General features: G+C 41.7%; 1 protein-coding gene across 1 annotated transcript; it reads right to left on the bottom strand.

Annotated features, from left to right (window-relative positions):
• Positions 1-10,669: 10,669 nt before the first annotated feature.
• Positions 10,670-14,096, bottom strand: si:dkey-90l8.3 (LIM domain transcription factor LMO4). Its single transcript, XM_044110630.1, has 5 exons — positions 13,713-14,096; positions 12,873-13,108; positions 12,687-12,774; positions 12,222-12,380; positions 10,670-11,254 (listed from the first exon to the last, which is right to left on the bottom strand). Exons 2-5 carry the CDS (start codon positions 13,085-13,087, stop codon positions 11,246-11,248), a joined length of 471 nt encoding a protein of 156 aa, XP_043966565.1. The 5' UTR covers positions 13,088-13,108; positions 13,713-14,096; the 3' UTR covers positions 10,670-11,245.
• Between the last annotated feature and the right edge of the window lie 1,800 nt (positions 14,097-15,896).

Genomic DNA, 15,896 nt, shown 5'->3' with positions numbered 1-15,896 from the left:
TCCTGGATTCCTGTTTTTTGTTCTGCTCTGGCTCCCCGTACTTCTCGTCATTTTGTTTGTTTTTCATCAAATGGATCCACCACTACACATGGGCTGCACAGTGGTACAGTTGGTAGAGCTGTTGCCTTGCAGCAAGAAGGTCCTGGGTTCGATTCCTGGCCCGGGGTCTTTCTGCATGGAGTTTGCATGTTCTCCCTGTGCATGGTGGGTTCTCTCCTGGTTCTCCAGCTTCCTCCCACAGTCCAAAAACATGACTGTCAGGTTAATTGGTCTCTCTTAATTCTCCCTAGGTGTGAGTGTGAGTGTGAATGGTTGTGTGTCCTGAATGTCTCTGTGTTGCCCTGCGACAGACTGGCGACCTGTCTAGGGTGTACCCCGCCTCGCGCCCGGAAGATAGACACCAGCAACCCTCCCGACCCCATTAGGGACAAGGGTGAACAGAAAATGGATGGATGGCTCCACTACACATTATGACAGAAGGAACCCACCTACAGGACTCAGCTGATCGGCATAATTCCCAGGAATTTGAACATTTGAAACAGACTGTCAGACACAGTGACAAGACCCTGCTGTGCCTTTTAGTGCAGCTATGATGTGCAGGACTGGACTCCTCTTCTTCCTTGATGGAGTTGATGGAGGAGGCAGAATTGGACCATCATGCAGCTCCAGCCTCTTACCCTTCGTCCTCCTCCCCTGCTGTTCCTTCCTGGTCTCTGCCTCCAGTGTCTGCGTTTCCAACCTCTGCTTTTCCGATTTCGTCGTCCTCCCAACGCAGACGTGTCGCCACCACTGCAAGCATGCCTCTACAGCTTCTTCAGTGCAGCTGCCAGCTGCCCCGACAGCCTCTCGTTGTGTTTGTAACCGTCTCCATGACCCTCAGCTAGCTCCACAGCTAAAACCTTTAAAGCCTATTTCTTGGCTCAGAGCTGCAGCAGCCTCTTCTCCATCCGTCTCAGCACCACCAACACATCCAGCAGCTTCAGTCACACCAGTCACAGACTCTCAGCCTGCTGCATCAGAACCAATAGCAGCCTCTCAGTTGCATGCAGCCACAACCAAAGCTCCAGATTCCTCTTTGTTGGTCGCTCCATCAGTGCTGGCACCCTCCAGAGTTCAGGGTCCTCCCTCGCCAGCGTCCTCCACGGTTCCTGCTCCTGCACATTAATATAACATTGACTGGAATTTGTCCCAAACACTTGATTTGTTGTAAGCAGTTGTTATGTTTAGAGGGTGATTACTTTTCACATAGGATCAAGTTGGACATTTTTTTCCATTTTGAAAATTGTCATCTGAAAACTGCCTTTTGTCTTTATTGAGGATATTACTGTGGAAAAAACTACTGGGTGATCTGAACCATCTGTGTGACAAAGCAAAGCAAAAAATATTAAATGTAAAAACTGTTAATGGGTGCAAATACCTCTGCCACCTTCAACAAAAGAAGCACAGTAAATCATATCAAACCTTTCAACAGTTTTCAGTCAGGAGACAGCAATCTGTAACAATCTCTGGAAGATGGAAAAGGCCAAGGTAAAGCTGCAGTGCTTAGGCCGTGCTGAGATAATGAGAGTTCATCGTCTAGTTTTAAACAAAGCCCAGGCTGGGTGGGAAAAATAATCACTGGTACAACCAAAATTACAAGAGAACTGTGTGCAAAGAAACAGAAAAGGGAGCAGCTATTGTACCAGTCAATTGTCTGAGTAGAAACTGATGGGGAATGCTGTTCAGATCAATGCAATTACAAGTATGAAAAGAAGGTTTTCTTGCAAGGCTGTTGCTGCACCCAGGCAGTGCACTACTTTTCTGTGTTTTCACACTGCAGAGGGAATCGTTTTCAGCTCGCTGCTCCGTCCCAGAGGGCACCAGCCGCCAACAATGCTTCAACAACGTTCAAAAGCCTCTCATCGAGAACTCCTACCCCTAATTGTCCCTGCAATGCTTATCAACGCTGCCAATCCCAACTTGAGCGGAAAGAGAGAGCAATTTCCGCATTACGGCGGGAGCAGAAAATGGAGGGGAGACAGGGGAGCCCGGTGTCTCCAGAGAGCAGCACAGATGGCTTCATCTCCAAGTTCAAAAACAGACAGGAGGGATGGGGCCGAGGGACGCCACACACACACACTCACTTTTAATGTCCTTGTGTGCAGATATGCTGCAAAGGAGGAGCTGGAATTCATGCACTCTGATAACATGAAATCAATTAGAGTCTAACCTTCTTTTTGCATCCGGTTTCTTTAACAGCTGTAGTAATGCAGAAGTAAAGGGTTCACTGAAAACGCTGCTGCGAGCTGACCGACCTTCTGCCACAGCAGCCTGTCTGTCTGACTTCTATCGGCTCCATTCCAGCAGCGCTTCTGAAATGTCCAGAGCTCCTCTCACTACAGAGCTGAAATTAATTTGATTCAGAAACTCCACTTCTTCTGCAGGCAGAAGTCTGTGCAGGAATCTAGTGTCACTGTGGGGGCCTGGTTGGAGCAAAAAATGATGTCCAGACAACATCATTGGATCAGGATTCAATGATCTGCAATCTCAGCTCTGACCAGACTCAGGTTTACTGGCTCAGACAGACAGAAATTATGGGACAAATTCTCCAGGTGGTGCTTAACAGATCCTGGAGCATAAGGAGGGGTAAAGCTCTGAGGAGCTATGCTAAGTTAGATTTATTCTTTGATTGGCTTTAGATTTGTTTGGTTGTAATAAATTGTATGTATGTAAATATTTATTGGTACCACTTATTATTTTGGTGTTATGTTTGTGTAAATAATCATTATTATTATTATTATTATTATTATTATTATTATTATTATTATTATTATTATTATTAGGTCAAGAAAAAGGGTTGACCAGGGTATAAAAGCCAGCTACTTGCTGTCATTGTGTAATGATGTTGGTGGAATTCTTAAATAAATCCATCTCAAGCTCTTTTTGTTATGCCTCCTCTTAAATATTGAGCCTCAAAGTGACACCAACCTTTTGAGGAATCCCTCATCAGGAAAGGAATTGAACTCATATTTAGAATTTTGAATTGCCAAAAGAAATCTTCTTCACTTTAGTATATCTGCTATTTTTGTGGCAAAAAACGAGGACGTCGATAAACTGAAGCAAAAGTAGGTATGAGTTTCTCTCTGCTTGATTTGATGGGCAACTTTGCATTTGGATGTTTCTGCTTTTTGTTGATGTGGTGCAGAAATGAAACAATTGGTGTAAAACAGTTGCAAAAATCTAGACTCGATTGCCCTGTTTAGTGAATTCCCCTCTCAGTGTTTGTGTGTCTTTGGAGGAGGAGAGGCAGCCAACACTGAACCCTCCCTTTATTATCAATGCAGTCATCTTTAAGAGTCTGCAGTCTGGCTCCACAAGGCTTATCATATCCTCATTGGCTTACACAATTACAGAAGACACACAAACATGCCTAGCCGCACATACAGCCAATCTTATGGCTCTGCACTTGCAGGCACATAGGTACAAGGAGGCATTAAGGACTCCAGTTAAGTCCAAAATAGGCCAAGTGAACCTTCTTGAAGCAGCAGAGTGGCTTCGCAGACCACTATAGCACAAGCATGCAGGCCTCTCAAACAAATACTTGACAAAAAAACATCAAGTGCTGACACAAACAGGGTTAACCTTCTACTCTCTCTCCTTTCTGAGGTCAGGACCAAAGATGTAACCGCAGATTAATGGTGGGCTGTTGGCCTGATTTTTTATTTTATCTTTATCTGAGAGTAACTTTGCATAAATTTAGATCTACAAAGAAAGCTCCATGGTCAGAAGTGATCAACGTTAAAACTTTCAGAGCTGCTGTATTTGTTGATATTATTTATCAAAGACATTCTTCAAATGGAACAGCTTCACCACATTGTCTGCTAGGCCTGCCTTTCTCTCCACCAACCACACACACAGAGAACACACACATCCTGCAGGTGTTTGGATGCAGATAAGAGACAGAACTGCCCCATGGTTCATGGAGGTGAGGCCGCGTTCTGCTGAGCTCTGCCCTCACCTCCATTCTGGCATTTCCACGTTGAGACCGTTCCACTGAGGAAGGCAGAAGTGACAGCGCTTATCTGTGTGGTAGCTGAAGACCAGTCACAAAGCAGAGCCAGGGGAACTTGAACTTCTGGCCTGCATCCCAGTGACTTGGCTGCCTCTGTCTGGAAGCAGGGTCACATACAAGCCAGTGGAACCACAAGTCTATCACTCCAATAGTAAGACTGAACACCCACCCCTGCTCTGAAACCATGCTCTGCCCTCCAAACCCCGCTCTGCTATGATATCTCTGTCTGAAATGCCAAACCTCACACCCCTCACTCCCCACCCCCAACACTTACACTCACAATCACATGAACAACACACTGACATTTCAGACTCTCTTCCTGCCATCAACACAACTGTTGTAGCAGTCAGTTTTTCCCAATAACAGACTGCAGAGTAGCTGGAGGATGTGGATGAGGTAATCCTAAGGTAAGACTATGTTGGGGTGAGTAATAATGTTGCCTCATCAACCAGAGGAACGGTCAAAATAAATAAATGAGTACATCAAACTCTTCAAGCTTCGTAATCACTGGCAAACAGTGAATATCATATGTTTCAGTTGAGAAGTAAAATGCCTCGACAGGATCTTTTATACTTATTTACCTCTGATCCACAAGACCAAAATGATACAACAGGTTCAAATAAATACAGTACAGACCAAAAGTTTGGACACACCTTGTAATTGAATTCAGTTACAAGGTGTGTCCAAACTTTTGGTCTGTACTGTACATCCGTAAAGATGTTATCAAGTGTGCAGGGAGGTTCTAAGTACTCACTTACTGACCAAGACTATAACATACAAAACTGTCACATTCCTAAGATTGGATTTTGGCTTTTACCTTGATCTTTTTCTCTGACTGATACATGTTCCATAGATCATCATCTAGTGTTTCATCAGTGTTCAAACCCATTGCTCAATATTTTGTTGAAACACCATTGGCGCCAATCCCAGCCTTAAGTATTTTTGATATTTCCTCCTTTCTGCTCTTCAGATCCTGATAAGGTGTTGGTAGGCAGCTTTTTGTTGGTCCTTCTCTGAAGGTTGATTAAACAAAGTTTATTGAAGAGTCTGTATCTGGCTGCTGTCATCTTATACCCTGCTGCCACAAAAAAACATCCCACACCATGATAGTGCCTCCTCTGTGTTTTACATTAAGGATGGTTGTTAGCCAGTTGTATGCAGCGTCTTTCTTTCTCTCTGACGAGATACTTGGAATTCAGGCTTTTACATTAAAATGTTCAAATATTAGGGAAATGGTAAGAGACCTTCCAAACACAAAGACATGCAGCTTGTAACCAAAGATCAATGGCCAAAACACCAGTAGAAACATGTAGAACCTTGCCTGACACTGGTTCATGTAATGCCATTAAATACTTTATCACTTTAGAAATAATTGCTGAAATCATTCAATAAATATAATATCTGTTTAAAATTGGTACTCCCTTTACCTTTAGTTTGTTAGATTTGTCAGATGCATGTTTCATTTAACAAACTTATTGTTCCAAGGAAATTAATTTTAAATCTTTAAAATTTGGCTTGACTGTTTGAATAGTCATGGTTCTTCTTTCAGCCCCTGTTATGGAAAAACCTTGGATGTATTTGAAATTATACATGTTATACATACTATACATACAGCTGAGACAAGCTGTCTTGTGATTATTAACATGTGGGGAAACATGTCACCCCAAACAAATTTCCTGCAACTAGATGTGTTTGAATGAATTTGTATTTAGAGACTCGGCTGTAGCTAACAGGTGATCTTAGCACCTGCAGGCATCTGGAAACGTGACCCAGTGAAGAACCAGACTTATAGAGGTACCATAATTGCTGGTATTTTGCATCTTGTCTGTTGATTTTAGTCTCACTAAATATCAAACAGATAACTATGCATCTTTTTATTAAGAATACAACAAACTGTTTTTAATATTCTGGTAAGTCCACTGGCCTGAATATACATAGACATGTGACATGTATTTGCTTTAAAGCATGTGACTAATTTTTTCCTAAAGCATAGAGTATAAAAGCATGGGAGTCATGACTGCAGAGGCACTTTTTTTTTTTTTTTTTTTGCATCTGTTCCTCATTAAAGCTTGCTAATAAACAGACCTGTGTTCCACCTGGTCTGGTGGGGGGAGAACATTAGGAGGGTTTGGCCTTTTCTAGTTCACCTATCATATCGACTGTCTCTAGACAAACAACCCAGTTTGATCCCCAGACATTAATATGACACCATTTTCCCTGATCCTCATCAAGGTGATGCATCAAGTCTTGCTGGTGACGACTGTGACTGTAGCTTACAGAAGAAGATTTCACCTGCAGATGAGGATTTAAATACATAGAAAAATGTTGATGTGTTGCTTAAAGCATGCTAAGTTTATCAGTGAAACAATAATTTAAGACAAACTTTAGTAGATGGTGCATTTGTTAGGATTGTTGTTTTGCAGCAGGAAAGTCCTTTTATTGAATCCTGGATTGAGGTCTTTCTGTGTGGAGTTTGCACGTTCTTCAAATAGATCTATTGGGTTCTATTCATGGCCCAAAGACATGCATGTGGCCTCTCAAACATTCTGAGAGTACTTAGAGAACATCAACATCAACGAACAAAACAGGATCATAAAGTAACACACCAAGCAGGTCAGGGAAACGTTATCAGCTATGTTACAATGAAGTCCACCAACCATACTGAAATATGGTGGTGGCAGTATCATGTTGTGGGGATGCTTTTTGTCACCAAGGACAGTGGAACCAATTTGAGTTCATGGGAGGTTGGATTGAGCTGAATACAGAGATTACTGACCAAACTGTGCCATGTGGGTTGTTGTGACAAATTTTTAAAATGCATTCTTCCTTAATGATGCTTAAGGAAGAATGCCTGCTAACAGATGAATATACTTAAAACCTGGCATCCCAGAGGTTTTTCTGAGTAATTCTTTCTAGATCCAATTCCAGGTTATTCATCCCAACCAATCTCAAAGCAAAGTGGGTTGAGGGATTTGGCTTTGGCATCAATTAGAATGCGACTTCTTTTTGAAGAGGTTTGTGTCTCTACAAAGGAGAGTGACTGAGATTGCAACAGACTATCTTACTTTCTCAGGTGTGGAGAGAAATAGAAAAGACCAGCAGGACGGCTCAGAAGTGTGATGTACGCAGGATGGAAAACAGAAGCTCAAACGGCAGCCGACATAAGACATGTTCAGGTGGACATGTGCAGCCCAGAAAGTTGAAAGTGCTTTGCATCCACATGGTCTCCAACAGATCTACTCAAGGATGTGCAAGCGTCACACTGTACAGACAGAACACACACTCTCTCTACCCAGACGTCTTTGTTAATATCAGACTTTAGCTCTGGCTTTGACTCCATGTGAGTGGCGTTGTGCACTCAAACTAAGGTGAGTGTGTTATTGGGAGGGCGGGGAGGTGGGTAGCAGGCGGTGTTAAGTCAAGCAGGAACCCTCAATGTTGCTAATTTATTTACAGATTTAATTAGATGGATAGAGCCCTCACTGATATAAGAAAGAGAGGAGAGATGTTGCCAGCGTTACAGCACTTTAATTATGGTAGCAGGCTCCTGATCCCTGCGCTCTGCTGTCTGGGGAGCCAGTTAATTAAAATCCTCATTATTTTACTTTTAATTAGTTCCCCCCTCTTTTGTTTCCTTTCACCATATGGCCATGTTCCGTGGTCAAATTAACGTAATTGAGCTAATTAAGCCGATCACTTTAATTATTCAAAGCGTTCCGATTGGCCAGGAGAACTTTTCTCCCTCTCCCCTCCCTGACATTCCTGAATGAGGCTCTGAGTTGAAAAGTCGCCCTCTTTGTCATCGCGCTCCTCTGCTGTGAATTATTGCTGCAATAGCTCAGTTCCTCCGTGTTCCTAGACTGTCTCATGTTTCACTGCCACACAATAAGGGGTGTGCAATGCAGCCTTGTGGCTCTCAGGGTGTTCAAAAAGGATTCTGAAATATTTGGAACATTTCACACACTACGGTATTTGCTACAGCAGTCATCTGGCGCTTTAGAATTGTACGTTTCAAATAGCTGCAGCAGCTTAAGAAGCTTTGTGAAGGGTTGTCAACACAGTTAAGATCTTTCAGCAACATGCTACCTGCCGGATGGTGTTTTTAGAGGATGTTAGGGAGAGTGCAGTGCCTGAGGGTGGATGATGCCTGTCTGTCAGCATTCTTCTAGGGTTAAAACAACACTTGTGAGGTGTTCTTTGATTGCATCATTTCTTCTCAACCTGCTTGCTTGCTTTGTTTTGAGGGAAGTATCTGACTGCAGGGCCCATTACCTCTTCATTCATTCTTTTCTCTCTTTTCCTTGATAAACCTAATTTTAAACTTGACACCTACTTCTAACAATAACAGATGAATTCTATATTACTTATTAAGCTTCGCACATCTATGAACTGTAACAGATAATGGATAGGAAGGAATGCCATGCTTGAACCAAAAGAGAACCAGTCTCAGACTCTATTTCCCAAAACAGGAGATATGATCTTCTTGTTTAGGGATGATATATGTTATTTGCTCCAGTGTGATTACTCAAAGTGTTTTCCACCAAAATATTCATGAGAAAGATCCTCAGACAACAAGCTTTGGACATCTAGCATCTCTGGATTGTTTGCAGGATGAAGCTGGAATGAATCGTAGTACATCATCAAAATATAGTGTTGATTTAACTCTGCAGAATTTGCTGTGCAGCATCACAGCTGTGCGGACACTCAGAGGGTCAGTCCAGTCCATCTAAATATGATTAAAGGTTTCCTAAATCTAGTCATTTTTCTTAAAGGGGTAGTATTATGTAAAATTGACTTTTGTGAGCTTTATGTTATGTTCTTTCCTCATCCTTGCAGTAACATTGCTCAGGCTCTGCTTGTAACACTCTTGTTGGTCTGTAGGGGACCTCAGTGGTGACCTGTGAGTCTTACATCAAGAAGTTAGCGTTCCTTCTAGCTTACCTTTTATACAAGGTGGCACAACAAAACTTTTGTTGTGCCATCTTGGTTTTAATGATATAAACTCAACAAACATTCACATGAAAGACCTTAAGTTGAAAATTTCAGTTCTAGATTATTTTCTTGGGACATTTGTTAATCAAAGTTTCTTTTTTACAATTTAATTTACGTTTAGTGACAAACTAATCACAGAGGTGTTGTCAAGGCCGGGACATCTCCTGGTTCACTATAACCTAGACTCTTCCACTCACACAAAGGAAGGCAGAGATGTTGGCTCTTCATCACAGGAAGTGCTACCGAAAAAAAAAGGAAGTGTCACTGGTCTTCTTCTTCTTCATTATAAGCACATAAAAATACCCTGGCATCTTCTCGAGTCTTCACACGGTGTGAGGTGAAGGAGCTTCGGCAATTACACTCATGCATGTGTTAATATGATTAATTAGCATGAATAAACACTTTCCTATGACACAGGCTACATGGTGAACCACACACCTGCAGAAGCTCTGATAAAAGACAACGCCTCGTGGCAGAGAGCTTTTTCATGAGACCTGCTAATTGGCATGTGAAAACGGTCTGGCTAATTAGGAGGAGGCAGATGATGCTTGATTAGTTTGAATGCAAAGTGTAACTTGTGGTGCGTTGGGAGTGTGCCGAGGTTGTATTTTTTCACCATCCCGATACAAAGATAATTGTAATTGTGATCATTTGCATACGTTAATGAATTTGCGTGACGCTTCTTGATCAGACGTGGAATAAATAATTGATGCAGCATCAGCCTAGACCATGACAAGTGGGACGGTTTGAAATAGCTAAGCGCATTAAAAGGGAAGTTTGATGGCAAGCCGCACACCCAGGCAAGGTGTGAAAGTAGAGCAGATGCTATCGCTTGGTTTCCTGCACGCAGTGTGCTCTACCACCGCTATCGCCCAAAGATTAAGTCGCAACCTCGGATGGTATGCTGGGGCTTTAACGTTTGCACGCAGCATTAGAAAGGCACAAAGCTGAATTAGGTGCAGCTCTTGGAAATCATTTTTCAGAAACCATGCAGAGAGTGGCACAGACCAAAGGGCGCTGTGCGACCAACCAAGCCAGGCTGTGTGGGAGTTCTAATTGAAACAAGATAAAAAGTAAATACATCAGATTGTTTCAAATGCCCTGGCTGTTGGGGGGACTTTGGGGCCCTCCCCTTTAATTAGCCCCCTTTCAGATTAGGCTTTATTAGAGGCAGCCAGCCAGTCAGCCACACAGCATATGCCCCAAGATCAGGCTCCCAGGAGCTCCAGTAGCACAGATACAGGGCTCATGCTTAATTGTTTCTGTAAATGGTCAGAGCTCAAGCCCCCTAAATCCATTCCTCGGGGTAATCAGGCATGTTTTCACCATACAGGGCTAAAGAGGGCGAGAGAGAGAGGGAGAGAAACATCCACCATGCCAGGTACCAAGCAACACAATGGCGCACTAATGCCGCAATGACCTCAGGTCGCTTCGTGACATGTTACAGGAAAATTGTTTTAATAGGATTTTTGTTTTCATACCCACAGCCCCCACCCCACCACCCATAAACACATTACACAGGCATCTGATAGAGAAACTGTACAGAAGGAAAACAGTAAAACCATCACAGGGATATTGCACGTCTTTGTGCAGAGTCTGAGGCATGGATGAGCCGTTTATGGTGAGTACAGCTCTGGATTACATCCTTTAATGGTTCCCTACGAACGATCACTTTCAGTTACACAAATCATAGATCCCATTCTCAGTGCTTGGATCTCATGACCAGCTAGAAAGATTAAAAAAAGAACAGAGGAGGCATAATATGACATGGCAAATGTATTCAGTCACTTTCTGTAAGTTCACAGCAGTCCATCACACTTCTACAGTGATGTCTTTTGTTCCCTCTGCAGTTTTATACAGCTTTTCTGAGTCACCATTTTCCTCCAGCTTTGTTCAGTCCTGAAGGAGACTTTTTGCCACCGCAGCCCCCACATAGTCTCAAGTCTTTACACAGACCACTTTGCCATTGAGTGTTAGCAGAATGGAGATGCTGTTCTATAGAAAGCCTCTGAAATAGCGAGGGAGAAGACATCTTACAGGAAAAAGTGGAGCCTCGCTGGGAAAAGTGAGACTGGAGGAGGAGAGTAATGAGGCTCCCCAACAACAAGTACAACAGCGACAGTAGCAGTGGAGGAAGAATACATGGAGGGAAGGAGAAGGCTGAGAAGGGAAGGAGACGAGGTCGCTCTGGATTCTTCCCGCTTAGCATACCTGGAGATGGGACAGGAGAAGGGGGAATGGGTCACAAAACGCAGCAATGCTAATCTGTAAAGCTCTCTGATTGGATACAGTCATCTTTATTTAAGCAAGATGAATTCAATCACACAGAACATAAAAAGTAAAAATGTGATCCAAAGAATACTATTTAAAGCTTAAGATGACAGTACACAATTTTTTCCCCAAAAAAAAGTAGCTTCCAAGAACATCCATAAAAAAGGGTTTCATAACAAAATAATGGTAATAATTGAATATTACTTCTGACTTTAAGGGTCAAGTAGTCCCTTCACCAGTTTGAACCCTCAGCAACAATTTCATCCCTCCATTCTTTGACTTGGTAAACACCAATTTGGCAACCATGTGTTAAAAAGTGGTTCATTGTATTTTCCAGGTCATCGGACTTATGAAATATGACCGCTGATTAAACCCAAATGAGGGGCGCATGATTGATCTGAAAGTCATTTGGTAGTTTTTAATACAAGAAAGAGCCCGGTGCTGCATTACCAAACCGGCAAAGGAGAAAAATGGCAACGAGGACAGAATGCAACCCACTGTTCCAAATAAACGCCTTGCTTTAGATAAATGGCTCCTGCCAGAATGTCGCAGCATTGTGAGCTCAGTACTGGAACCAGTTAGCAGAACAAGACTGCATCAGGTCAGGATGGAGCACTATCTTTTGTTGTGTTAATATGTTTAATCTGAACCAGTGGTAGAGGGAAGGGATGACGTTTCTTTGTAAAGTATAAAGAATAAATGTGAGAGAAAAAAAAAATCATTGAGTTCCAAACTATGTTCCTTGATATACTTTCCAAACTCATGTAAAAGTTAGTTTTTCTTTCATGGTCAGTGTTAAAACGTGCATCCAACAGACTTTTCTTTCCCACTGGCGTTAACTTAATGTCTGTTAGTTTTCTCTTGCTGCAAGGCTCTGAAGAATCATCTCAGTAACCCTTTTATTTACCTTCTGGTCCGTCAGCACTGAGCTGCTCTGAAGTGGGGCCAGGTGGCTGTTGTGCAAAGCAGCGCCAGGCCTGTCATGTTCGCAGAAGATTGTACCGTTGATGTAATGGAAGCGATCCCCGGGAATTAGTCTGTTTCTACAGGTGGCACAGCTGAAACACTGCAACGGAGTATTGGGGGGGGGGGAGAGACAGAGTCTGAATGAATAATAATAAAGTCAGTAAATATATTACCAGCAGAGCTTCATCGTAAATGAATCAGAAAAAAAATGGAAACAGCTGGTCTGCAAAGTCAGCCAAGGTGAATCAGAATAAATCAGACGACTGAACGTCACGTAAAATACAACAATAAGTCCGACCGTTGGAAGGATTAAGCCAGGGAAAAAAGGAATGCTGTTCCTTTTGTGTTCGCACTAAACGCGTGTTCTATGTAGCAGGAAGCAGAGTAATGCAGTTTAGAGATTTACCTTGATGTGGTAAACATTCCCCTGTGCCCTCATCACCATCTCGTTTGCTGGGATGGACTGACCACAGGCGCTGCATGCCCCAAACAGCCTGGAAACACACAAACACACTGCTTTACTTCGCTGTACGACTACTGAAACCAATCTAAAACAGGCAGCACCATCTCTCCTCTGCCTCCTTCTTCTCACTTGATGTAGTCACTGCGACACAGAATCATGCCCCCTTTGCTGTAACAGGTGGTGCCAATGTCCCCCAGCTGGGCCTGGCAGCAGGAACATTTAAGGCAGCGTGTGTGCCAGTAGCGCTCCATGGAGAAGAGCAAAAAGCGGTCTGCGATTTTCCCCCCGCATCCGGCACACGACCTGGGAGCTGGTGGGACACTTGACGTTTGGCTGTTCACCATCTTGACGGGGCCCTCAGGCTCCTGGAAGAGTTCAGACAGGTTGATGACTCTATTAGGTTTACTTTACAAGGATTATACTGAAAATACATACAGTAAGCTCATCATCCTGTGAGAACTGTTTCATTACAAGTTATCATAACTTGCAAGGATGACTAGTAGATTAACTTTTAAATTAATCTTAAATTTTTTAAGATTTTTGATTAATGGCAGCAAGGATTTAACCTTTAACCTTAAACATGGAAAGCATTCCAAATGACTGATATTGCTCCAGTGAGAGGCTGATTTAAACTTCACAAACCGATACAGCTTTTAATATTTAGCCTTATGTCAATCAGTAAATGCACTAATGTAACACAAGAAAAAGCTATAAACCAAAACCTATTATTATTATTATTATTATTATTATTATTATTACTACTACTACTACTACTACTAACAAACCAAACCAAACCGGAGAGACGGGTTTTGCTTGTGTTTATGACCAGATAATTGAGTGTTTTCTTTCCATGCTAACAGTACGTAGCTTTGAAATGTGTGGAAATTTCAGTTTAGAAGGAGTGCGAGCTCGTAGAAGCTGCACGCTGGAATGCGCGCGAGGACTGAAAACAAGAAAGAGCCGCGTTACCTTATTAGGACAAAGCGTTTCCTTCTTCCGTCACAACTTTACAGAAAGTAGAAAAGTGTTGAGATAACCTTTGGCACGGTCACGGGTGAGTTGCTTTAAGATTCCGCATCCACAACTGTACCCACAGACTTCCATATAAAAAATGAGACAAAAAGGACAAAATATATAAACGAAAAGCACGACAGCGTTGAGAAGAGGATGACGCGGTGGCGGCGGTGGTTCAGCTGCTTCTCCGTGGCATCCGGCTCTACGGATTCAGAACTAGATGGAACTAGGCGGAGGAGCCATGCCGCGGCTGCTCTCCTCTCTCCCAGCTGCCTGTCTTCTACAAGCCGTCCTCTTTCCACGCATCTGACAGCGACTCTATTCATCAAATTGCGCAAGGGGCCGTTTAAATGACCAAAAAGGAGAGGACAGCCTATAGAATGAAAGCTGCAGCCAATCAGAAAGCAAGAGGCGTGTCTCCAGTCAAAATGACTTGTAGGTTTATAGTAGCCGTTTAATGTGAACTTTAGATCTCTTAAACTTGGCTACATGACTTTAGTGAGACTCAGTAAACATCTATTAAATATTATCTAAATGAGAGAACAAGATTCTAAAACAAGTGATGGAAAATTGTTTGAATCGTTAGTTTAAAACAACTATTAAATCATTAAACTAAGTCGTTTAGTTCTAATTTTATTGCAATTCTATTAACTGAAGAAGGAAATTTTATTTTCCACCACACTCAGCAGCACTTATCTGACCTTTTTTCTCTGTTTGACTACAAAGTAAATATATAGAGAATAATCACTAGTTACTTGCAAAGCATTGTTTACAAATAGCCTTTCTTTCTTTTCTATGACTTGTGGGGTTTTGTGAAGCACCCAGTGCAATGCATCTGAAACACATCAAATTCTCTTTTCATGAAACATATGAATTGTTATGGCATTTATGGGGCTTAATCCCTCTTTTAATAGATAAGCTTTTTCTTCTTGAGGTCTAACCGTGCCTTTGGTTTTCAGTTTCCTCAGCTCTGGAATCAACACCCTGAAAATAACAAGATACACAAACTGTCTATTCCTTAACATCAAAACTGAAAACATTGTTTCCTGCAGCTTTCCAGTAAATGTCAAATATAATTTTATCAGTTTATTCTCATCATATTGTAGGTTTTAATTTCAAAACAACACGGATTGCTTTGAAAAAATGTATATCACTTTTCATAAAAAATTGCTGCAAAACAACCAAATTTGGCTGGCTTATTGTTATAAAAACTTGTGCATTTGTCATAAATGTGTATATGGAACAAATTTGAATACTTTTATCTCCTAATTTTTAACAGTTTCTTGAATGTGTGGGGATTTTCTAAAACAGGGATGGGGCACTTTAATAAGTGATCAGTGTTGGAGGAAGCTGAAGCCGGTCCACACAGTTTGGCTGTCAGAAGGGCCAACAAACACACAAACAGCCGTACGTCCTGCAAAGCCAAGTATAGAATCACTAAACAAGCTACCATCCATTTTCTGCAATACAGACAAAATCCACAGATGTAATTGTGGCTTTGTTACAGCAGTGTGAACTAATAAACAATTTTATTTCAATCATTTCTTGTATAATATGTATGAAGGCGTATTAGGGGCCAAGTTGTGGGAATTTTTGTTTAATTATGAGGACATAATCTATTAGCAGAATAAAGACAATTTTACCTAATATTATGATGTTATTCTCTCATGTTTTACACAGCTATAACATTTCAAAAATGCCTGTCCCTAATATTTTGTCATAGAGTAAACCTGAATTCAGAGTCCAAATAAATGGAAGTAAAACATCTCAAACCAGATGGTGGTCTTGGGCATGGTGAAACAAATTCCTAAATTTTCCAAAAAATTTAATCTTCAAAGATTTGATTAATCAGTAAAATTGATTTATCGGCCAGGCCTAGCAGAGTTTTATTTACAGGTCCAACATGAATCTTAAAACCATAAGAATTGTTTGAAGATTCTTTTTCTTCTGTGATGAAGAAAATTCCACCTGGTGGAGCAACACGTTGCCTTCCATGTGACACCTTCACATGTTTTTATAGTTATAACTTTAACACAAAGCATTACATTAAAATAGTGTTTATTTTAATTGTCTCCCTAAGGTCAGAAGTATTTACAACATAAGCCTGAGAACTTAAAAAATGAATCTTTGAGAACTTAA

This window comes from Gambusia affinis, linkage group LG03 (assembly GCF_019740435.1).
Source record: "Gambusia affinis linkage group LG03, SWU_Gaff_1.0, whole genome shotgun sequence".
In the NCBI taxonomy this organism is placed as follows: domain Eukaryota; kingdom Metazoa; phylum Chordata; class Actinopteri; order Cyprinodontiformes; family Poeciliidae; genus Gambusia; species Gambusia affinis.
Note: the sequence above shows the minus strand (reverse complement) of the source record. Positions and strands in the feature narration are given on the sequence as shown.